This window comes from Heterocephalus glaber, unplaced genomic scaffold (assembly GCF_053883595.1).
Source record: "Heterocephalus glaber isolate CG9 unplaced genomic scaffold, H.glaber_assembly_v1.0 deba00001141, whole genome shotgun sequence".
In the NCBI taxonomy this organism is placed as follows: domain Eukaryota; kingdom Metazoa; phylum Chordata; class Mammalia; order Rodentia; family Bathyergidae; genus Heterocephalus; species Heterocephalus glaber.
Window position 1 is genome coordinate 79,330 of NW_028258201.1, and position 23,991 is coordinate 103,320.

At 52.4% G+C, this 23,991-nt stretch overlaps 1 protein-coding gene across 9 annotated transcripts in view; it reads right to left on the reverse strand.

The window, feature by feature from the left end:
• Positions 1-23,991, reverse strand: part of Gabbr1 (gamma-aminobutyric acid type B receptor subunit 1) — a 27,484-nt gene continuing 3,493 nt past the window's right edge. For 2 of the 9 annotated variants that reach the window (XM_004847126.4, XM_004847125.4), the window contains 19 exons: positions 23,830-23,850; positions 22,343-22,503; positions 19,090-19,224; positions 18,554-18,724; positions 17,455-17,556; positions 17,113-17,178; positions 16,321-16,512; positions 10,907-11,149; positions 9,910-9,973; positions 8,226-8,303; positions 6,383-6,533; positions 5,786-5,918; positions 4,433-4,549; positions 4,236-4,343; positions 3,721-3,814; positions 2,979-3,106; positions 2,305-2,433; positions 2,004-2,147; positions 1-1,304 (listed from right to left, as the gene is read on the reverse strand). In XM_004847126.4, the coding sequence (XP_004847183.1) occupies positions 1,131-1,304; positions 2,004-2,147; positions 2,305-2,433; positions 2,979-3,106; positions 3,721-3,814; positions 4,236-4,343; positions 4,433-4,549; positions 5,786-5,918; positions 6,383-6,533; positions 8,226-8,303; positions 9,910-9,973; positions 10,907-11,149; positions 16,321-16,512; positions 17,113-17,178; positions 17,455-17,556; positions 18,554-18,724; positions 19,090-19,224; positions 22,343-22,503; positions 23,830-23,850 (2,411 nt within the window). In that variant the 3' untranslated portion in view covers positions 1-1,130. Of the gene's footprint in view, positions 1,305-2,003; positions 2,187-2,304; positions 2,434-2,978; positions 3,107-3,720; positions 3,815-4,235; positions 4,344-4,432; positions 4,550-5,785; positions 5,919-6,382; positions 6,534-8,225; positions 8,304-9,909; positions 9,974-10,906; positions 11,150-16,320; positions 16,513-17,112; positions 17,179-17,454; positions 17,557-18,553; positions 18,725-19,089; positions 19,225-22,342; positions 22,504-23,829; positions 23,851-23,991 lie in introns of all 9 variants that reach the window. The other 7 variants (XM_021260174.2, XM_004847124.4, XM_087210381.1 and 4 more) reach the window with 4 other exon arrangements.

The following is a 23,991-nucleotide window of genomic DNA, read 5'->3' on the forward strand; positions in this document are numbered from 1 at the left end:
CTGAGTCACACTGTCCACTGGTTTATTGAGATTCAGGGAGATCCTGCCCCAAGAGACACCAATGTGAAAGGGACACCACCCATTGCCCCATCAGTCCATCTGTTCATTCCAATGGCCTGAAGTGCCTCCCTTTGGTCAGGATTCTCATCATCTATCCACTGGAAGCAGCTCTCCCAACCTGCCCGTTCCTTTACCCTTGGTCCCCAAACTTACACACAGTGAAAGGGAGCAGTCCTGGGGGAAGATGAGTGTTGAGTGTAGACTGCGGGTGACAGGATGAGTGCAAAGCACAGACCAGAAACACCTGAGCAGGCACTGAGTGTAGGAGGGAGGAGTGTGGGTGCCCCAGCAAAGAGAATTAGGGCAAAGTGCGTGACAATGCACATAGTTCTGTTGAGAGAACACAGCGATCTTTAGGTGAGAAGAAGAAAGCAGGCAAATGTGGATGTGTGTGGTAGGAAGACACAGCTCATGACCCACACACAAGGGCAGACCTGTGCCCACGAGGGGCATGCAGAGCTAGTGCAGGGTCCACAGGAAGCACATGGAACCACAGGTGAGAAGGCTCAAGGGAAGAGCAAGCGTGCACAGCAGCATGCCCCGTGGGCACAAGCAGGAGAGGGGATAAATGTGTGCTGGGAAGCAGGAGCTCACTCACAGCGGCCTTGGTGAGAAGAGTGAGCCCTCAGAGGAAAGAAATGTGAGGAGGGAAAGTGGAGGGGAGGAGGTTATGAGGGCGAGAGAAACAGAGGCCCCACTGGGGTGGGAAGCGCACTTGTGTGGAGACCCCTGCTGACAGGAGGCCGAGAGACCAGAGGCTGCCGGTAAGAAGACAGCAGTGCGCTGTGGAGGCAGAGAAATGGCCCGGCTGCCAAGGAGTCCCGCGAGGGGCTTTTCATGAAACACGACTGAGTTCTGAAGTGACGACACAAGATCACATGAATGAAGAGGACAGGAAAAGGCCTATTTCTCAGCGTTCCGGAGACCCAAATAACCCCAGGACTCCAGAGGCACAGGTGTTTAAGGCCTGGTCGGGCAGCGCGTTCCCCTGACTGCGGACGGAGACGCCTGCTTCCTCCAGCCTCCCGCCCTCCCACCCTCCCACCCCTACGGCTGCTTCCTGGTGCCCCTCACTTGTAGAGCAAATGGACTCGACTCCCATCACAGCTAAGCCGGTCGGGGGGCTCGGGGGGGCCCCTGGCTGGGCCTCCAGAAGGGTCTGGGGGCGTCGGGGGGTGGCGCCGGGAGCGAAGCTGCTGCCGAGACTGGAGCTGGTGGCGCAGCTCGGAGACCCGCTCCTCTTTCTGGAGGAAGAAACACAGTTGGGAGGGCAGAGGGGAGGTTGAGGGGGTGGGGGGAGAGGGACGCGCAGAAGGGGGTGAGTTAATAGCAGCCAAGAGGAAGAAGCCACAAAAGAACCAAGAAAGTCACAGAACATAAGGGGGCGCCAAAGAAGTCAGAGAAGTGAGAAAAAGGGTTAAAGAAAAAGAGAAAATGAAGGAGAAAGGAGTCAGTGCAGAGGCTCCAATAAATCACAACAAGGTTTGTGTCGACCACCCAGGACTTCCCCATCCCCGACACTGCTCTGCCCGTAACAGCCACGCGGGGCGGCACAGACGCGCGGGCGCTGCCCCGCCCCTCCCCTGTGCGTGCCCTTGGCATCAGGCTGCTGTGAATGCTGCCTATTAATGGCTCACAGCAGCCTCCTAATTGCTGCCCGCTGCCAATGCCCACCCTCCTGCTTTCGGAGCACTGAACCAACAGTTCAATTCCCACTGCAGAGCTGCCTCCATCTGATCAGGCCAAACTAGATCTTACCTAAGGCAGAATCTCGCTCTGCCCTGTCCCACTGCACGAACTCCTTTGCAGGCTTTTTCTGAGGCCCTCCCTTCACAAATCACAAATCCCGGGCCTTCTATTTTCGGCTCGACTCACCCAGGAACCCACCCAGGAACCCACCCAGGAACAGCACAGGTCTCTTGGGCCCTGCCCCTGCCACACACCTCAGCAACAACCTTTTCCAGTTCGCGGTTCTCCTTCTCCAAGAGCCGGGCCTTCTCCTCCTCGTTGTTGTTGGTCGACGACCCTGTCTTCATGGTGTCCTGGGCCTCCGACTGCCACTCACCTCGGGTGATCAGCCTGCGCATCTGGGGACAAGCATGTAGGCAGGGGCAGCAGAGCAGGGGCTGAAGCCAAGGTAGGAGTGGAAGCAAGGTGCAGTGAAGGGCAACAGACAAGTGTCCTGGAGAGAAAGGATAGGGCACCAGGGAGGGCGGGCAGGTGGGTGAAAGGCCAGAAAATTACCTTGGGCACAAACAGCACAACCAGAGTGATGTAGGAGGAGAAGACGATGGCGAGGGCGGCAAAGGCAAAGGCTGCGTCCTGCTGGCTGCTCAGGATCATGGTGACAGGGGCGGTAATGAGGCACAGGACCTGAGGACAGAGCATGTGCGCAGACAGATCCACGGCCTGAGGTGGAGCCCAGGGTTTCCCTCCCTGTGACGGACAGAGGCTACAAGCACAGGGTGCTGGGGAACCTGCCGCCAGCACAACCATCCTCCACTCTGGACTGAGAGAAATCCCAAATACACCAGCCTAAGCCAGTTCTCCGCTCGAGGCCAAACTGTCCCGAAGGGCAGGAACTCCCAGAATCTCTTCGAAGAAAAGCGCAGTCTCTGGGGATATCTGCTGTTCAGATTTCATCCCACGAGCCACAAACAAGCAATCTGACAATTCTGTTTGTCTCCTCACCCGCAAGATGGGGCTACTAACATCTACTTCACTAGGCAGTTGCAATGAAATTAATGATTAGAATGCTGTGGGACATTGTATAAAGTGCTTAATAAATCAAACATTAACAGGCTTTTGAAGGCCTCCGTGCCATTGATTCCAGAGCTAGAGTGCGACTCTTCCCAGCACACCACACCTGGGGCGCTGTTCAGCCTATGGGGTCCGTGCCTGGAGTCCGGGGAGCTCACCGCCACATTGTAGATGGCCATGCCCACAGCCCTGTGGTCGTTGATCTTCTCAGTGGATACACTTTTGGTCTCATAAGCAAGAAAGATTCCCAGCAGCAGCAGCAGGCCCTTATACCCATAGAAAATACCTAGAGAGGCAGCAAAGGGTCACTTGGGCATCCAGGCCTTCCACACTTCTCTCAGTCCTCATCCTCTCTCTCTGCCTTTCACCTACCACTCCTCCTGTAGCTCCACAACAGGAAGGGAGCCTTCTTCTCCAACCCAGCTCCTCTGACCTAGTACACTGCTCCCTGTGACCAACCCTGGCCTACATCCAAAGGCCAGAAGCACTATCTCAACAAGTTGCTTTGTCACTAGACTTTATCCCTCCTCCTGGGATGAGGAATCCTGAGTCATACAGGAAGGTGGTGGTCATCGGGCAGCTGTCAGTTAGGCAAGGGCCAGCTGAGCACAGATAATGGGCCAGGGCAGACAACACACAATGTCTCAGCTCTTCCCCTCCAGGGAGGAAGATGGACTATCGGGCTGAAAGTGCGGTTGCTGTTTGAAGTTGTAGATCAGAGCAATGTTAATAAGCTGACAGGGAGCCCCAAAAGACCAACCCTCCTCTATTCTCAGAGAACAGCAGGGACATTCAAACTGGGCTCACAAGCTCTCCTGGATCTCTCTCGAAGGCACTTCTCCTTCCAGACCCCAGTTCTCTCCCACGCCTCCTTCCCTCCTGGCCCCACATCCCACACACCAAGCCACGTATTCATCTTCTTGGAGCTGCAGTGCTCCAGCTGGGGCAGAATAGAGACATCAATGTCTTCCTTTGGCTCTTCCTTGGCAAAAGTCTAAAGAAGAAATAGGACCACAGGAAAGATGGCTTCCATCCCCGCCTGCCCTCCCAGCTCTATCTGACCCCAACCCTGCCAGCTTTCTTAAGAGATCATCAATACTGACGCCAAGTTCTGCTCCTCTGGACCTGGAAACATTTCCCCGAACTCACTCGAAGTGCTCGTTCTCTACTCTCCCTAATGCCTGAAATTCTGTACATCTTCCCTGATCCCCACCACTGCAATTCTTCTGATGAGTCCAGAGGCTCTGACAGGGCTCCTTCTAGGAGGGACAGGAAGAGCCACTACCAGGCAGAAGGCCACAAGCACCATCTCAACGAGCTGCTTTGCCACTAAAGACCACACGCAGCCTTGAGGGCTCCAATAGCCAGTGAACTTCCTTGGCCTCTTGACAGCAGCACCTCCTCTCAAGCAATACCTCGATGGTCCGGTGCAAGGGGTCCACGATCTGCCAGACGGCGAGAGTAAGGACATCCAGGCCCACCAGCAGGCCCACCGTGGAATACAGCTTCCAAGGCTCCAGAGTCTGAGCAAATGTTCAGAGCAGGCTGGTCAGAGGAAAATGCTCAAAGCCAAGGAACCTAGGAGCAGGGGCCAGGGATGGTAAACACTCACCTTCCTCCATTCCTTCTTCTCTTCCTTCTTTGTGAAGACTGTGTGGACCCACCAGATCTTGGTGAACATGGAGCCATAGCCCAGACTAAAGCCCAGGCCCAGGAGCCAGAGGCGGGCCTGGAAGGGGAGAGAGGCACAGGCAGAACAGGGCGGGCAGTAATGGGCTGTGATGAGGATGGACAGGGTTGTAGGAGGCAGCATGAGCAGGAAGCAGATGACGAGGCAGGCAAGACACAGCCAGTAGAGGACACAATGTACACAAAGGCAAGGGCAGGGTAGAAGACGGCCTCCTCACCTTCAGCAATGCCCCTAGCACCCACCTTCTACACAACCAGTGTCCTCTCACTGAAATCTCCCGACCCCGCCCTAATGCCTGCGGGTTGCACCTGAGCACTGTCCCAGCTCCTCTCTACACTCCAACCATGCTGAACTGTCTTGGCTAGTTTCCGGGCTTTGCTAGCTACATTACGTTCCCTCTACTCTGGAGTAATCTTTCCTCTATTTCCCCAGCTAGCAAATTCCTGAGCATCCTTTGACGTGCATTTCCTTTGGGCGGCCACTCACCCACTCCCACTGTGAGCTGCTTCCCTTCTTTGCTCCCACAGCACTTTCTGCCCATCTCTAGTCTGTTACCCTCCTACCGCACTGCAGCTAGTTGTCTGCTGCTAGAGCTGCACTCTGATCTCACTGGGAACAGATAGTTCCCAATGAACTGTACGCACCTGTGTGTGCAAATGCCATGTGCATAGTACACGATCGAGCCAGGTACCGGTCACAGGAGAGAGTGCAGGCAGGCAGAGTTGGGGAAGAGTGCGTGTTGCCTACAGCACAGCAACCGCTCAGGCACCACTGCTAAAGCCAGACACTGCCCACAACCTTCTGGATACCCACAATCCAGGAGGCCTCCTCCTGTGTGACAGTGCTCCTCCCTCCCTTACCCCCACCCCAGATTTCTCTGGGGTCAGCTTAGCTTCTCCCGTCATCCTTCCAAATCCAAGCTAGGCTCCCACGGGAAGCACACAGCCCTGCCTCAGCCCCCAAACACAGACAAGCCACCATTGTCCAGGAGCTCTTTGTGTAAGTGCTCTTCCTTCAGCTCCAGGCCCTCCTCCTCGTCTCTGCAAGCCATGCCATGGCAACCTCAGAAATGGACAGTGAACTACAGAATGGAAAACATCTGGAGGCCCAGAAAGAAGGGACAAAGACAGAGAACTGGGGGTGGTCTCTGGAGGAAAGAGTAAGGACAAGAGTCAGGGAGAAATGAGAAGGGAAGGTAGAGGGCCGTACATCATGGAAAGTGCTCCTGACGGGTGAGAGCCACTTTCCATGAGGTGTCTGCCCACCCCTCCTCACCTGGCAGACAAAAGGGAACTGGTTCCTCCCGATGTGGTAGCCATCCAGCCCAAGGGGGAAGACAGCAGCTAATGCCAGTGAGCAGCCCACAGCAGTCAGATTGTTCAGGTTAGGCTGTGAGTTCTGGATGTAACTAGGGAAGAGGTGGAGAGGATGGCAGAGGGACAGCTCAGCTCTCTAAATGCCATGCAGTGACATGACCCCACTGAAGGGCCACAGGACTATAGGAAGATGGGCTTGAAGCGGGTGGCAGGGTCCTGACAGAGTCGGCTTGGTCACGGGGCCGGAGATGGAGCGGGAGGCTTCTCCAGCACAGAACCCCACCGGAACACACCTTATGCAGAGCTCAGGACTCTGTTACCCGGCCCCAGTGCCTTTCGTTTTGTTTTATTTGGGGTTTTTTCCAGTTGGTTGCCTTGGAGCAGGGGTGGGAGCTACAACTGCTTTCTGCCCTCACATTCTCAGTAGGTCACAACAGAACCCTCAGTGACGCAGCCCTGGGAGTTACACAGGTTTTACTCTCTCTCCCTCCAAAGAGCATGAGCACTACCCTGGAGAGGCAGACGGGAGAAGGGTCACGCCCAAAAAGAAACTTACCGGACGTGAGAGTTGTAGATGTTAAACGACAGACAGACAACAGCTAGAACAATCCCCAAGCTGGAGAGAACCGAGACGGAGATGAAGAGTTTCTGCGACAGGAAGCGGAATGTCTTGATGACCAGGGTCTGGTCGGCCGGGGGGGTCCCTCCTGCACAGCACAGGGCACAGAGTGAGGAGGAGAGAAAAGAAGACAGAGAAGTGCGGGTGGATAGGAAAAAGGGCAACGGACAAGGCTGCTGGTGGACGCTCACTCTTTGGCTGGCAACAGGCAGCCCTGACTGACACTGGGGCCCTCAGGAAGCAACGGGAAATAAGATGAGAAGATGAGGGGCCGGGGATTTAGCTCAGTGATTCCGGTGCCTGCCTCGAAACCACAAGGTCCCGAGTTTGATCCCTGGTACCGAAAAAAAGGGAAAATGGGCGAGGAAAGAGGGGACTATCTGAGAAATAAGCTTTATGAGCTCTTTTGCAAATAAAAAGTTGCAAAGAACTATAGCCAGGTGTGGTGGCACAAGCCTGTAATCCCAGCCCTCAGGAGGCTGAGGCAGGAGGATCACCACAAGTTCAAGGCCAGCCTGAGCTACATAGCGAGACCCTATCTCAAACAAAAACAAAACAAGACAATTAATTACAGAATCAGAAAGCAAAAAAAGCCTCACTATATATTTAGTGTGGTCTCCTAACCTCAGGCAAAACAGAAAGAAACTAATCTGAAATTTTAACCATGATAGGATGATAGTCCCAAATGTGTTTTATAGTCATTATTAAAGGAAGTTCAAATTTGTCAGAGTTCACTAAAAAGCCTAATTTCAATTTGCTTAAAAAGACAAAAAAAGCTAATTTAGGTCATGCAGTATTTATAGCAGTGCAGAACCCTGTCCTAAATTCCAATAGAGACATAAAAAGCAAACTCCAGCAGTGCCAGGAACGGCTGGGTTCACCAGTCAGGGCAGACAGCTGCTTTCAGTGGCTGTTACCGCACACCCTGCAGCTGCTGAGCCTTTCTTCTATCACAGAGCCTCTGCCCACCTGCACGTCTTTCCCACTTATCCTATAGCCCTGGGCCAGGGATTTAGCTCAGTGGCACCGTGCCTGCCTCATAAGCATAAGGTCCTGAATTCGATTCCCAGGACCGCTAAATAAATAAAACATTTAGCCCTTCACATACACCAAGAATAATTGCTTGCTTTCCCTCTTTAAAAAGCACATAGGGTCAGGAATGTAGCTCAGTGGTGCCGCCCCTGCCTGGCAAGCCCAAAGCCCTGAGTTCGATCCCCGGTACTGGGGAGGAAAAAAAAAGCACATAGCACCAGGTGTGGTGGTTGGTACATGTCTGCAATCCCAGCCCTCAGGAGGCTGAAGCAGGATCACCAAGAGTTCAAGGCCAGTCTGAACCATATACCAAGATCCTGTCTGAGAAAAACCAACTAAATAAATGCATATCACATAATAAACAAAAAAAATGCACATGGTAAAGGTTACAATATTATTTTGCATCTTCTCCTATCATTTAAATAACCATTTTCCTGACCAAGAAAGACAGAAAGGTAGCTCTAGGCTTGAAGTAGTTGGTTAGATGTATCAAGGCACCAGGACATCCAGAAAGCCAAGTGGAGTTTCCCTTTCCCGCCCTCTGCCTCACCCCCAGCGACCCCAGCAGTGTACTGTCCATCTGCGCCCTCTCCAGATACACCAGCTTACCCCAGCCTTGCCTCTCAATCCTGCCCCAACCCAGCTTCCGCTACAGCTTCCCTGCAGCACACCCCACCCCGCCTTCACCAAGTGCATGGCCATTTCCTCCACTACAGAAGCTGCAAATAAAGGTAAGTGGAGAACTTACCAATCCACTTATCTGTTTTGGACCAGGAAAGGTCATCCTTGGTGCTGTCATAGTAGCCGATCTTCTTGTAGCTGCCACCTGAGTGGATGACAACAGGAGAGGCCAGGGGTAGCTGAACAGCCACCCTAGGAACCCTCATGCCCACAGCCACATCTGATACCACCCTCATCTGGCCAACTGAGAGATGCTAGCAAGAGACCTGGGGGTTGCTTGGATCAGCAGCCTTACATGTGGGGCTCCCCGGATGTCAGCAATGAATCGGAACATCCTATGTAGCTAACATCTTCCTTGAGAAAGGAGCCACATTACGTCTGCCACATACGCTGCTGGCTCGCGCCTCTCTTGCCAGGGTGTCTCTCACTTTGCTGCTGGCTGAGAAAGCTTGCAACATATTTCTGCTTATTCTTTCGCTCATGATGGACAGAATCACAGGATCCATTTTCCCAGTGGCTTTCATCTTAATTTTAGAAATTTGTCTCTTGTTGGCTTGGGTTCTAATTCCTTGGATAAGTTACATCTGCCTCTTAAAGAGCCACTAAAAATTCAGTCACTCTAAGATTTCTGTGCTAAGACTGTCCCAGTTGACATAGCTTTTCTTTCAAAAGCCAATTCAGACCCTTTTTGCTATGGCTGAAGTCCATTCCCTTTTATGTGAGATACAAAGAAGAGCTGAAAGGACTGTGGGAGGTGGGAAAACAGGAAAAAAGAAATGTTTCACAGGAGGGCAAGAAATGGGTCTTTCAGTCATGCTATATGAGGCTGACAGTGGGGATGAGTTGAAATGTAAATTCACAGAAATTTTGCAAATACATAAATGTGCTAATTTATAAGAAAGTACAATCTAGGGCTGGGGATGTAGGTCAGTGACACCACACCTGCCTCACAAGCACAAGGTCCTGAGTTTGATCCCCCGTACCAAAACAAAAAGAAAGTACAGTCTAGAAAAGTGAAACTATAGATAAATTAGGAATTATAGGCTGGATGTGGTGGTACACACCTGTAATCCCAGCACTTGGGAGGCTGAGGCAGGAGGATCACCCCAAAAATCAAAGCTAGCCTGGGCTACATACAGTACCAAGACCCTCTCAAAAAAAAAAAAAAAAAAAAAAATTAGGGATTATAGTGCATACCACAAGGAAATTCAATAGATTCCCTTAAAAAATAGCAGGTCTCCTAGTTAGATTTCTTTGCATCTTTTTTGGGGGGGCGGGCAAGGGGGGAATACTGAGAATTGAACTCAGGGCCTTTGCACTGGGCTACATCCTGAGTCCTTTATGTATGTGCGTTGAGATAGTCTCACTAAGCTGCTAAATTACCTGGGTTAGGCTCGAACTTGGGATATTCCTGCCTCCTAGACTGCTGGGATCAGAGGCATGCGCTACCATTCCCAGCTTCTTGCATCTCTGAGAATGCAATGACAGCTCTTTAACCCTTCAGCCTGGCTTCTGAGGAAAATTTCTGAAACTAAAATAGAAGCCACCAAGAAAAGAAAACTTGTTTCTAATTCTCAGGCCCCCTTTAAAGAACACAACCACGGTGAGTAACCTGCTCATACCTAAGCTTTTTATTAGTATTATTTAAAAGTTTGTTTGAGCACAGTTAAAAAGAAAAGGGCAGAAGAGGGAAACAGCAGGCAACCTGGAGATGTCTCCTTACGTGTGGGGACCCCCACTTCCCTGCTTACCCTGTAACTGCTCAATAAGTGTCCAAGCCATCCGGGAGCCACTTGCATCAAACACCACATGGCCCTGAGAGGGACAAACGTGGAGGAAGGCAGAGGGGATAAAAGCAGGAGTGAAAAGAGAACACCGAGGACGCTGAACCCTCCCGGTTTGGATGTGACTGAGCTTCTGAATGAATGCTATTTAGGGCATTTGCCTGCATATGGGACATGGCCCGGATGCCCACACCCTAGATTTCAGGAACAGTATTCTTCTGAGAAGAAACTTCACCCAGGAGAACTGAATGGGAAAGATCCCCAGACAGAGGTATGAGACCTGGCCTCCAGTTGTGTGCCCTGAGCAAGTGACCAAACCCCACTGGGCACTAATTTTCTCACTCTAAAAGGAGTAAGGAGATGAACTTCCAGGTTACTCCTCTTTTAAAAATCTTCCAATTCTCATCTGACTCTAAGTACCTAGACGTTTTTAAGAAGAAGTGAGGAAAAAGGTAGAAAGAAACAGAATACACCATGCTGTTCCTTGTAATCTCTTGGCAGAATTTTCCTATTTAAGGGTCTCTCCTCTCCCAGTAGGAGAATGATTTTTTTTTTTTTTTTTTGGTCCCGGGGATCAAACTCGGGACCTTGTACTTCCAAGGCAGGTGCAGGAACCACTGAGCTAAATCCCTGGCCCCTGGAGAATGATTTTTGCAGAGAGGTAACTGAGAAAGAGCGGGACATGGAGGCACATGCATGTAATCCCAGCACTTGAGAGGCTGAGGTAAGAGGATTGCTGTGAGTTCAAGGCCAGCCTCGGCTGCATAGCAAGACCCTGTCTCAAAAAAAAAGGGCCGGGGATTTAGATCTATGGTTTGGCTGCATGCTGCGCAAGGGCAAGGACCCGAGTTCGATCCCCAGTACCAAAAACAAGGATAAAAAGAACACTATTTCTAACAGGAGCCTGAGGAGTCCTCTGTTCATTTAAGGACACAGTAATAAAAAGGAGGTTGCTATAACTCACGGAGACACCCTCGAAGGATGAGGAATTCATCGCCCGGTAGATCTGGTCGGTAATGGTCTGGTTGTTGTAGTTGAAGTCCTCCAGGCGCACACCTGAACGGCCACCTCCTCCAGACGTCTTGTTCAAGGCCAACGCCAGGGCCCAGATGGCATCATAGGCCAGTGGTGCCTCCTGAAAGCCTCCAGTCTCCTCAGGGTGTCTTTTGAGTCGCTTGGTTAGTTTCTCCACAAATTCCTGGGATGTCTAAATAGGGAAGAACAAGAGGAAAGGACTGGCATATGTGTGGGTGCAGCAGCCAGGGGCCATCCACTTCTAGCTCGAACGCTTCAGCTGGAATAGAGGGTCCGTGTCCCTGTTTTCAGGTAGAACACATCCAAGCCACGCCTTTACCACACACTTGTCAGTCGTAGCCAAGAAGCTACTGGGCTTGGGCAGGCACTGGAGGGGCCAATGGTCTCAGTGTGCCAGCTGCTAACTCAGAACTACAAACAGAGAAGTGTGATGAATAAACACTCGAGATCATGAATAGCAAAGGACAGAAAGAGGCAGAGCAAAGGAAGAGCTGTGGCACTGCAACGAAGACGTGTGATGCTGACACATTCTCATCCTTCAGACTCTGAGTGGAGCTGACCCCAGATCTAACAGCTCCTCCAACTCTGAAAAATCCTAGAAAAGACGACAACACGACTTTCTCACTCTGTGCGCTAACTTCTTGCCATCCTGGTGTGACTTCGGTTCACTGACTCTTGGAGGGTTTTCAGAAGACCGGGGACTTCAGAAACACCCTTCACACTCTTGAAGCCTGTTATTCAATTCCACCCACACCTCTCTCAACATTCAACCTTCTTTTTCCAAGAAAGCTAAAAAGAATGCTGGTTCTTTAACGCTCATGAGATGGATCAACAAACCTACCTGACACTGGATCACTAATGATAACCTTGTTTGCCTTAATAACCATGGGTGAATTGCTTGGTATCTTGGACTATCTTCCATACAAGGAAGAAAATCACATCTTCCTTTCCATACCTCCCAGAAACCACACAAGGAAAAGCTTACCACTACCTCTGGCAAAGCACAAGCATTACACAGGGTTACCATACAAACAACTGTTTAAATCTGGAATATGTTAACACACACAAATTCTCATGCAACGAATAGATAAATGAAGAATAAATACCTTTTTCTCCTCACACTCTGATCACTTTTTTTTCCTTCTATCCAACTTCCTGGAAGTAGCCAGCCACAGTCCAAATGGCTTGGGCTTTGAAGACACACAGATTAGACTCTACTACTACTGAGGACAAGGGCAACTTCCATTCTTCTCTAACACTAGCCCTGTGCCCAGTCCACAATAAACAAACAATAAACGTCCACTGGAGTAGGACAATGAAAATGCTCTGCATGCTATTCTACTGGTGGATGCAATACATGTCTATACATTTGTACAAAACTAGAGAATGTGCAACACCAAGAGTGGGCTCTAATGTAACCACAGACTTTGAATGACAAGGACCTGCCAACGCATTTCCTCAGTGGTAACCAATGTACCACTCTAGTGGGCAATGCATGTAACAAGAAAGGCTATGAATGTGAATCTAAAACTGCTCTTTAAAAAAGCAATGTATGGGACTGGGGATGTAGCTCAGTGGTTCCGCCGCCTGCCTCGAAAGCATAAGAACCCGAGTTCAATCCCTGGTACCCCCCACCCCAAAAAGCAATGTAAACATATACTAATAAAAAAATAAATTTCTAAAAATAAAAGTCTTTATTTGTAGTTTTCCATTGACTAGATATAGATGGATCCTAACCCCAGTTAATCTACTTATCTACTATAAAATTTCAAACAAGTCATTAAATCTTATCAATTGACTATTCAGTTTCAAAATGGGTATACTGGCTTAAAGAGTTCATATGAGGATAAAATAAGTACATGTGTAAAACACTGAAAGCTGGGAATGGTGGTGCACTCCTATAATCCTGGCATGCAGGAGGCTGAGGCAGGAGGATCGCTGCAAATGTGAGGCCAGCCTGAGCTACATAGCAAGACTCTGTCTCAAACAACCAAAACATGAAACAATTTCAAAACACAGAAATGTACAATGTAACACAATAAAATGCTGAGTATAAAATAAGTTACATCTTCTCTCTGAAAATTTCTCCCTTTCAATCTCATCTTTGATTACTGATACTCAAATCTGTAATTCCAGCCCACTATCTTAAGCCCTATATTTCCAACTAACTGTGAAGCACTAATAACAGTATGGTCAATAATCTCAAATTCAAAATACCCGAAACTGGTCTGGTGTGGTGGCACACACCTGTAATCCCAGCACTCAGGAGGATCACCATGAGCTTAAGGCCAGCCTGGGCTACACAGTGAGACCCTGTCTTCAAAAAAAAAAAGTCAAAGTATTTGAAACCAAACTCAATTTTTCTTCACACTCCAATATCACTCAGTACATCAGACTGAAACCTGGGAATCACATTAGATGCTTTCAAATTACCAATTCTTCCTAATCATTAGGTTGAAATGTTTCATTAAAATCCCTCCCTACACAGGACAACGTGGCTAACGTTTCTGCTGTCCTTACTAAGTGCCAGGCACTTTTCTAAGGCAATATATTGATGTGCTTAATGAACAATTCACCAGTAGACACAATGATTACCCCTGTTTTAGATAGGGCACTGAGGCAGAGAAGCTGCACGGCAAGTCTGGCGCTTGCAAAGTCTGACTCTCACCAGCCACCCTGCACTGTTCTGCACTGAAATGCCTCTCTCCAAAAGCACCTGCTCTCAGACAGCAGCTAACTCAAGACTCACTGAGCTTCCTCTGGCTTCTGGCTCTATCCAATCCTCAGTTCACAGTGCTGGCTGCATCAGGAAGTCACCCAGATGGGGAGAGATCTACTTGCTCGTGCGATATTTTCCGCTGCCCAAACCCTAAGCTCCCGGCTCGCTCCAGACTACCACCTCCAACACACCTGGCCAACAGGAACACCACTGCCCCACCATGACCCAGAGCTATGGAAAATCCATCTCCCCAAAAGGTATGGTTAGAAACGTTCAGAGAGAAATTCTACTGTGCTGCTAAGTAAAACTGAACAATAAAAATTTCACAATCCATAGAAATTAATTAACCAACTGCAAACGCATGACCCTAATTGCAATAGTCCTGTCCACCCACCTCGAGGTGTGGAAATGGATGCTCAGCGGCAATCAAACGTGTGTCCTGACCTAGCTTTTTAGTTGGCCTTACTTCACAGGTCTGAGGGACTCTCTACCCGATCAGGATGTGCTCAGTCCTCATCTTCAGGTACACTGCCTCCCACCTCCGCTCTAGGCTACAGCTGCACTTCTCCAAAACACTGTAACCACACTCCACCTCTACACTGACACTTTCGGCAGGACAGGTCTGTTCTCAGGGCCAAGCTGTGACCTGCGGGATAATAAGAAGCATCCTTGGCCTCTACCCACTGGACACCAGGAGCATCGGTCCCATCCTCAAATCTCCCATCCCGAAAGTGTCAACCAAAACTGTGTCCAGATACTACAACCTCTAGTTGAAAACCACTCCCCTAGTGTGATCCCCAAGGTAGTAGCATCAGCTTCTCTAGGATCTTTCTAAAAACTTAAATCTTCAGGCCTACCCTAGATCTACTAAGCCAGAACTTCTGGGGAAAGGGCTCAGGGATCTGTAAACTATCTTTCCAGGTGGTCCTGAAGCAAGCTAAGGGCTGGGAACTACTGATCTAAATAAACCTGGGCCTTTCCTATGGAGTCTGAGTCTCTATGGCTCTGCTCTCCTATATCCAACTCCTGCTTTGATCCACTTCTTTTGGTTCTACTTGATTCACCTATAACCTTCCCTGGTCAGTTAAGGCTTCTTCTATCCTCAATTGGAAAATCTCGGTTTCTCCACCTAGCAATTTAGGGCGGTGTCACTATAAGCCCTGTGGCCTCCAGGGCAGCTCTATTTGTCTCTAGAGATCAAGAGCCAGAAAGAAACATCTTGCTCCAAAGTTCAAGTCTCCTTCAAAGCAATTCTTGGCTTTCTTTGGGCCTCCTCCAGCTCCCTGCTATGGGACAGAAGCCACAGTTGGAAGGTGCTGGCTTTGGGACCCCAACAAGCCTTTCTGACTTGGGTAACCGCCCAACTGCTTTCCAGCTCTAAGGGGTGGCTTGCCTCTCAGGTGTTGTATAGGGAAGGTACTTTACAGTGGCCTTCCAGAATCTTTTTGCAAAGACACATTAAACACAGACAGTCCCCTCAGAACACCCAAGGCGAGTGAGTCTCTGACCAGAGTCCACATGGCAGCTGACCTTTCATCGCAATCCACTGCCAGAACCAGTTACCAACTTCTTGACCCTTATTTCTCCCTTGCTCAAAAACTCCCGTAAGGCCTGAGGATGTGACTCAGTGGTAGAGAGTCTGCCTACCAGGTGCTTCTTACTCTTCCATGGAAAAGGATGGGGCAGACCAGTCTAGAATTAGATTCAACTAGGACTCAGGTTCCAGCAGGACCACTCGAAGGCGCATGTGCTGGGACATTGCTTAGCCTGAGTCCCAATCCTCCCAGTTTGCAAGACTTAAATAAGAAATCTATACCATGTTGCTGTTAGGTCTGCTAAAATCATTAAGCTCTGAATTTACCACATAAAATCAATTGTTACTAAGACTTTTCTAAATAAGCTATTTGGGGAGCTTTTACCACTATTACCTCCCACCCCTGCACGCTCTCAAAAGCAGATATCCAGACCCACTGATATACACGGTGCAACAGCAGACACACAGATTACCCTACCCTGGATCCACACGCTAGGGCGCAGCGCTGAGCAGGCCACATCACACTCACCACGCCCCGGCCCTGCAGGGCTGCTTCCACCTTCCAGCTCCCAGTCTATCACTAGCTGGCTAGCTGGGGCTAAATTACTTCAAAAATTTCTTTTGCATCTAAAATTCTAAAAAAAGAATCACTTGAAAAAAAAATCAGAATCCAAGCTAATTTTGTATCAACCATGAGTGAATATTAAGCAATTCCTGAGATAAGGATATAAGTCACCAAGAAAATAAAATATGTTTCTGCCCAGGAATAACACTCTGGTAAAGGTGTGCTTGCCTCTATGTTATCGTACACGAGCACCTATATTATCATTAAAGCTGCTCCCTCATTTGACTTCTCACCAACTGCGCCTTGTTTCCATGGTAACAGCCCTTCCGCTCATCAGGGACCTACTGAATATACCGCTCTCCTTTCTCGCTCTCTCCCGCCCACAGAAGTCAGAGCAGAGGTGGCATCCACAGGAGACGTGACACAAACAACTCCCAGCAGCGCAGACCCCTTCCCCTCTTATGCATGCCCCAAGCTCTCCATTCCCTGCCACGCTGCCGTCCCCTCTGCAGCCTGCACTCTCACCATGTTGGAAATGCTCCGGGTGTTGGCCGGGTTCAGCATGACAATCTCAGTGGTGATATGGCCCTCCACTGCCTCGGTCATCTCGTCTACTGTGCAGTTGATGGACGGGTCATACGTCTTGAACCAATTGTCAGCGTACCACCCAATGAGGAACCAGACATACTTCTTCCCAAAGAGCCGCTCCTTGTACACCTGCCCACAGAGAAGGGGAGCTGGGGTACGGGCTGGGGGTTTTGTGTCCATTCTCTCGCTGGACACTAGTAAGGCTCTTGGGAATCAGAGAAGAGCGGCAGAATTAAGAAAAGAAAGCTACAAGCCTGGGGTAACGGAAGGGGTTCAACAACCCCGCACCCTAAGGTCTTGCCGAGCTCCTTTGTCAGAGCGGTCTTTCCAGATAGCCAAGAAAGATGGGATCCACGGGCCAGCCAAGAACCAAAAGAGGGAGGAATGTGAGAAAGTACCACACGTGGCCATGCATGTGTGTATGTGTGCGTCTGTGTGTGTGCGAGAGAGAGAGAGAGAGAGAGAGCGCGCACGCGAGTGTGGGTACAGACAAAAGATGGAGTCAAAGGCACCGTATCAAGCATCACCTCAGTCATTTTGACTGCTATCAATTTGAACAGAGCCAAGGATTTAGCTCAGTGCCACCATGCTTGACTCAAAAGCGCAAAGTCCTGAGTTCGATCCCTAGTACCAAAAAAAAAAAAATTAAACAGAGATGTAGTAAGGAGACCCCAGAAAAAAACTAAGGCAGAGAGTCCACCTAGACCCACCTACACATCCCAACTCTACCTCACAAAACACTTTCCGGGCTTCGGTCTCATAGAAAAGTCCCACGATGATCCGGGCATCCTGGCGCTGCAAGTGGAGACAGGAAGAGCTCCGGAGGGTGCCAGCACGCCTGGGCCTGAGCCGGACACTCTCATGGCACTGCTCTCCCTCCCAAAGCGCTCAGTGCAGGACAATGGTCAATGGGCAGCCGGCGAACGAGCATCAGCTGGAAGACAGAGCTCATCGTCCCGAGAGGCTGCTGCCCCACAGAATCAAAGTGGGTCCCACTCAACTCTGCTCTCCAAGCCACTGGCCCCTAGCTGCCCCTCTGCACACAGAGCCCACCACAGTGAGCCAGCCCACCTTCAGGTTCTTGACCGGCACAGCCGGATCCGAGAAGAAACTCTGGCGGAAGGTAATCTCGATTCCAGCCTCCTTCACTCGCTCCTCTAGGTCATCCAGAGTCTAAGATGGGAGTGAGAGACAAATAGGAACATGAGGTGCACAACGGAGTAAACAGAGATGTTAACTGCAGACCACACTCAGAGTGCAGGAGAGGTGTCTGGAGTGTCCTCCAGCAGCTCTGCACCCAGGTGAGGGGCTCTGGGAAAGTGCCTCAGTTCCCGGAGGCAGCTTCTAGGTGGGTCCGTGCCAGGGATGCCACCCGATTCACCCTCGATTCACCCTCTACTACCGAGAGGAAAACACAGAGGAGCCACAAGAAGTGAGGCAGGGCCAGGGCCAGAGGGCACAGGGAGCAACTTCCCCTCAAGGGCAGGGGCGGATGGACAAAAGGTTCACAGAAGAACGGCCAGAGTTGCTGAGAAGCAGAGAAAGGAGGGTGAAGGGGCTGCTGAACACCAGTGGGCAGAGGACCCAGAGAAGAGAACAACGGGGGCAGCAGACAGCCCACGTCAGACCCCAAGCCACGCTCCCCTCTCCCCAAGTCCCCCGTCCCTTCGCCACTCGGGGCACCGGGGCACCGTGCCTCTGTCTGCCACCGTCTGCCACTGTCTCAGTGTGTTTGTCTCCAGCCTCCCGCCTCTCTCCCTCCGGCCCCATCACTCCCTTTCCTCTCCGCCCTATCTCCCTCTCCACCACCTTCACCTCTTGGTTCCCGTTCCCATCCCTGCTGCCTGACGTGAGCTCCCGGGATCCTATTTCCTATTCCCTTTCTCCTCTTGACTCAACTTGGAATCCAATCTACTTCAGTAGAACTGAGTCACTTTGGGTCTGTCAGGGGAACAGAGCATTGGCAGGAAAATAAAATCACAGAACGAAAAAGGTGGCCCCAAACCTCCACTGCCTTGTTCCCCGGTACAGAAAGAACATGCACTTCACTCACTTGGAATGTGTTCTTGGATTTAAAAACAAAACCGAGACTTCCCCAGATTGAATCCCACCTCCTCTCTCCACAGGACGCGGCACAGAGCACCCTCGCAGCGCCCCAGTCCCTCCTCACCGACGTGAAGACCTCCGTGGTCTGCTGGATGGTGGCAATCTTCCTCCAGCCCCACTTTTCAAAGAGCTTCACACGGGTAGGGTTGTGCAGCGTGGCTGACGGGTGTGTGCGGAAGAACGTGGGGAAGCGCTGCCGGTTCGACAGCGCTGGTGAGCTGGAGCCGTAGGAAAGCTAAAGAGGGTTGAGGACAGTGCAGGCAAGAGAAGTCCGCGGTGGGCTCCTCTGAGGGCCCCTCAGAGCTCCTTTACCCTTTCCAGGCTTCTGGGGTTTTCTGCTCCCTCCCAACCTCCCTACTTGTGCCCTGAGAAAGGGAGTCTAGAAGGCCACATGCCCCTCACAATCAAGATGCTCTTGCTCTGATCGACTTCAGTTCCCTGTGATGAGGAACCAGGTGGGGCTGCTTTTGCACGGAGGCGGCAAGCTCAGGTATACACAGAGCCCTCCATCCCTGCCCGTCTTAAACACACACCCGCCAGCCGCACTTCGTACAGCCCCAGAGGGAGCAACCTCATCTTCTGACCCCGCAGGCTACTTACCACAATGAGGTTCCACATCCGGGCAGCCTCAGCCACAAGTGTAGAGACAGAGCTGCAGCCAGGCATGAGGATGATCTTGATGGGGTCGTTGTAGAGCAGCTCATACAAGTACTTGGTGGCTTGCCCTGGGTCACACTGGGTCAACGAGGAGGGGTGAGGGCAGGCTCCAGCAGGGCCCTCTTCACTCGTAATTCCTACGGCCTTATCTTCTCAGACAACCGGATTCCTTCTCAATTACCCTCCTTATTACAATTACCACATTCTTTTCCTTCTTGACATCTGTTTTGTCAGATTTGCTTCTTCTGTCACTACAACCTCTTCTGTCTTCTGTCTGACCCCTTATCCCTCTCTGCTCCCGCACACCCCTCCTTCAGGATTAACCCACATTCTCTTTTCTGGCTCAGCCACCTGCCCGTCACCCCTGCTCCCCACCCTATGTTTCCATCCACAGGCATCTCCAGGTCCCACACAGCTTCCTCAAAGCCTGTTACGAAATTTCCTCCTTTGCCTCTGCAAACTCCCCCTTCCTCTCTCCCTTTTTTCAAATCTTCCTCTTTTCCCTCCTCTCTTTTCAGGGCTAGTGATAAGTAAACAAGTGAAAACAGAAACAAAACCAGTGGGGCATTTGCTCTGTACCCCTTCCCCTCCTGCTGGGCCCTACCATTTGACAGGTCCATTAGGAAAACAAGACACGGGGGGTTAGGCGTAGGGAAGAATCTAAGACAGGAAAGAATGGGGAGAAAAGGCAGAATGGAACTCTCCAGAAACTAGATGTTGCCTAAAAGAAAGGCACAGAGGTGGGGAAAGTAAGCAACTCAGAAAGCAGGAGAGAGCTGGAAGGAGGGGACTGAGCGGGAAGGAGGCGCTAGTCAGGGGTCTCCCCACAGCCTGTTCCCCTCCTGCTGAAACATGACATTTCGGACGCTGCTGGAGCCTCAAAGGAAGTGGAAAAGAAATGGCAGCCAGTGGGGAGCCGCAGCAGAAGGGACACAGACAGGAAGCACAGGGGACAGGAGGGTGGGCTGGGGGCTGAGCGAGTAGAAAGCAAATAAAGAAGGTCCTCTGGAGCCTGCTCGCTCCCCACTGAGACCTGACATTCGGGACACTGTGGGAAGCTGGGGCGGGCAGGACTAAAGAACTAAGAGTCACCTGGACCCTGGGCCACCCCACCGTACCTCCTGCCAAGAGCAGTGCTCAACTACATTCTGAAGGCTCTCTCTTCAGGCCTTCCACTGGGGCGTCTCTGTGTGTCTTTGCCATGCTGGGGTTCCAGCTTCCTGCACTTTCCCGGCATCTCTTGCTCCAGATCCTGTGCCCAGCCTTCCCCAGATCCCTCAGCAACCCCCACCACTTCTCATCTGAAGAAATGGTCAGCAGGCACTGGGAGAACGGACACACAAGACCCTGGTGATGTCATCACTCCTACTGTGTGCAGTCTGCTTCTGTTTGTTCATTTTCTTCTTTCAAATCCCTTCAACACCCTATTCATCACCACAAACCCTTTCTCTGTAAGATTCTCTCCATTCTCCAACATGCTTCCTTCATTCTCCCCGTCCTCTGCTCTCGCAAGGGTCTGCACTTGCTGGCAGGGAAGGGTAATTCCAGGTGACACACTCCAGGCCCTTCTCGTCCCACCCTTTGCAGCTTCTGCTACCTTCCCTCTAGCTCCCTGCTCTCAGGTCACCCATCTGCTCCCCCACACCTGCAGGGGACCACCTGTCATGGCATGTGAGTGTCAGCTCCCTGCTTGGCCTCTCCATCACAAAGCTTGTACTTCCTTCCTCTCAAAGTCTGTCCTCATATCCACCACTTCCATCAATCATCCCTCTTGCTCCCCTAACATGTCTCCTCCACCAAAGCTGACCTATTTCTCTTCCTACCTCCCAAACCTAACAGCTAATTCTTCCCTGTACCCTGCTGCTCTTTCCATCGGCACCCTGGGGTGAGAGACAGTTCAGGCATCCACCAGGCAGGGTTTCTGTTGGTAAAGATGCAGGTGCTATTTGGGATTCCTCTCTGACCAAAGAATTTGAATCTGTATTTCCAACTAACTCCTCTGGTGGCTCTATGTACACTGATGTTTGAGAAGTCCAAATGGATTTTAAGTTCTCTCTCCAAGCTCCTAATAATCCTTGTGTTCTCCTCTCCACCCAGCTGCACCCCTATTCCTAGCCCCTCTCCCCTCACCTGCCTATTTTGAGATGTGTATTCATGTCCTAGAGAATGGGGATAAGTCCCTGGCACACCCTAACCCTCACCTCTGTCACCCACCTCCAACCCCTTAACCCTCTGGGGCCACATGTTAGAGATCAATCCCCTTCCTTCTCTGTGGCATATCTTTGCCCGCTCCCCAGCTGTTCACTTTGGATTGACAGCTGGAGGGAGTTATTAACCTCTAATATCCCTGAACTCACATTTTCTTGCCTTCCTCTTCTCCTTTCTCTCTCCTTCTAACCCTTTACCCCATTTTCATCTCAAATCCTAGAGGCCACGGTGCCAAAGGGGAAGGTAAAGTCATGGCCCAAGCTCCACAGGATGCCCCAGGACCCCTCCGGAGGGGAGCCCTCCCGATCACCGACCACCATCCCTCCTTCCTCCCTTCTCCACTCCACTCTTTTCCATTCTCTTTCTTTTCCTGTATCCTGACTCCTCTACACCCCCACGCTGTCGTGAGGGCCCCACCTCTTGGCCCTGTCTCTCCCACAGCTCATACATTTCCACAAGCTATGAATCCTCAATAGCGTTGGGATAGAGGGACTCGGAGTCAGGGAGGGCTCACAGCTACCTCGCTGTTTGTTTTGGTAAATAAACTAGAGCTCTCAAGTCCCTCGAAATTTCCTCATTCTCTCCCTACTCCTCCAGCCACAACCTACGCAAGACCTACCTTGTTCCCATGGTAAACGTAAACCCTGCTCCAGCCCCCACCTCTGACGTTCCTTCCAGCCCCCAACCCAACCCAGGATTAGTTTACTTTCCCAGGGAACCGGGATCAGCCAAGACCCTAAATTCACCACCCATCTCCCCAAGCCCTACACCTCCGAGAGCCTCCCCCTGCAGGGCAAAAGCTGACTAACATCTGAACCCCTAGACCCTCATCTGCAGCCACCAGTCCTGCCACCCTCCCCAAGCTCCTAAGCCCCAGGTCACCGCACGCAGGCCACCGGGGAGTCTGCCTCGAAGTCCCAGAGGGACCGGAGCGCACGGCCTGGCCCCTGCCCCAAGCCCCTCAGGCCCACTCCCACGCGCGGGCTACCTTGCTGTCGTGGTGGATGAGCTTGAGCTCGTAGTCCGGCAGGATGTCCCTGCGGCTGTTCACGTCCTCCAGCGCCATCTCTACCGCGGGCTGGCAGGCCTGGCCCCCGGGCCAGCCCCCGCTCATGGGGAACAGCGCCCCGATGTAGACTGCGCGCCGCTCTGGGGAGGGGTGCGGGGGGACCCTTGGGTGAGGACGCGGGGGGTGCGGAGTCTGCGAGGCCCACAGAGGGGCCAGCCCCGCCGCCAGCGCCACCAGAAGCGGCAGCGGCCACCCCAGCCAGGGCCACCCCGGCCGGGGAGCGGCGGGCCCCGAACCCATGGCGGGAGGAGAGGCGCTCAGGGGGGACACTTCTCCCGCGGAGGGCTGCTGAGGGGGCGCTGGAGGGGCGCCTCCATCCCCGGGGTCGGGGAGGAGCAGGCCAGGCCCCGAGGAAGCACGCAAGGTAGGCTGCCCGAGCCTGGGCTCTGGCCACGCCAGCCGCGGCCGCGGACTCTCCGCGCTGACTGACGGAGGAGACTGAGGAGGAGGAGACGGAGGAGGAGGAGAAGGAGGAGGAGGGAGGAGGGAGGAGGGAGGAGGAGGAGGGAGGAGGGGGAGGAGGAGAGGGGGAGAGGAGGAGGAGGAGCAGGGGGAGGAGGAGAGGGGGAGAGGAGGAGGAGGAGCAGGAGGAGGAGGAGACAGAAGAGGAGGAGCAGGAGGAGCAGGAGGAGGAGGAGCAGGAGGAGCAGGAGGAAGAGAGGGGGGAGGAGGGAGGAGGGGGAGGGAGGAGGAGGAGGCGGTGACTACCGGGAGGGGGTGCTGACGTCAGGAGCGCGGTGGGGGGGTGGGACGGGGGGGGGGGGATGGGATCAGGGGAAAGGGGGACACGTGGGGGAGGGGGAGGGGGGAGGGGAGACAGGGGAGGAGCAGACAGCAGGGGGGCGGGATGCACCGAAAGGAGGGGTCCCACCCAAGGGAGGAGAAAGGGGGACCGGGCGTGCTGGCCGGCGGGAGAGGGCCAAACTCCGAAGAGGCAGTCGCCCAACTGGAGGGGCCGCGCCTGAGGTCTGCACACCGGGGGAAGGACGGGTTGAAGGGAAACTGGGACAGGAAGGGGTCTGGACACAGAAATGCATGAGGACGCGAGGAGTGGTGAGGGATTGAGGAGCACGGGGCTGGGCAGAGGGAAGGCGGACGTGGGGCGGGCTGAGGGGATCCCAGCAGGGGACGCCCACCGGGAGGCAGGCAGAACCCCCCCCAGGACAGGAGCAGCACAGGGCCTCCCAGCACGCTGCCGCCCCCTGCTGGAGTCCCAGGAGCGCAGCCAGGCAGGGAGAAGGGAGGAAAACTGGGACTGGAGTCCGGACAGGCAGGGAGGAAAGAGGAGGCCGCCAACTGGGGTGGGTGCGAGGAAGGGGTGGAGGACAAAGACACACCCACAGCGGGGACAGGGTTCCGGTGAGTGGAGAGGGAGGAAGGGCTGCAGGAAGGGCTTCCCATCTCACCTGAGTGTGGCGTTCGGTTCACTGGCAGCAGGAAAGACGGGAGCAGAGAAGAGTTACCAGGGCACCCCGCTTCCCAGGCCTGTGCCCCAGCCCCTCCCACACCTGTGCGTGTCGAAGACCGGGGAGACCCGAAGCCTGTGCTCCCGAGGGGAGGGTGCCTGG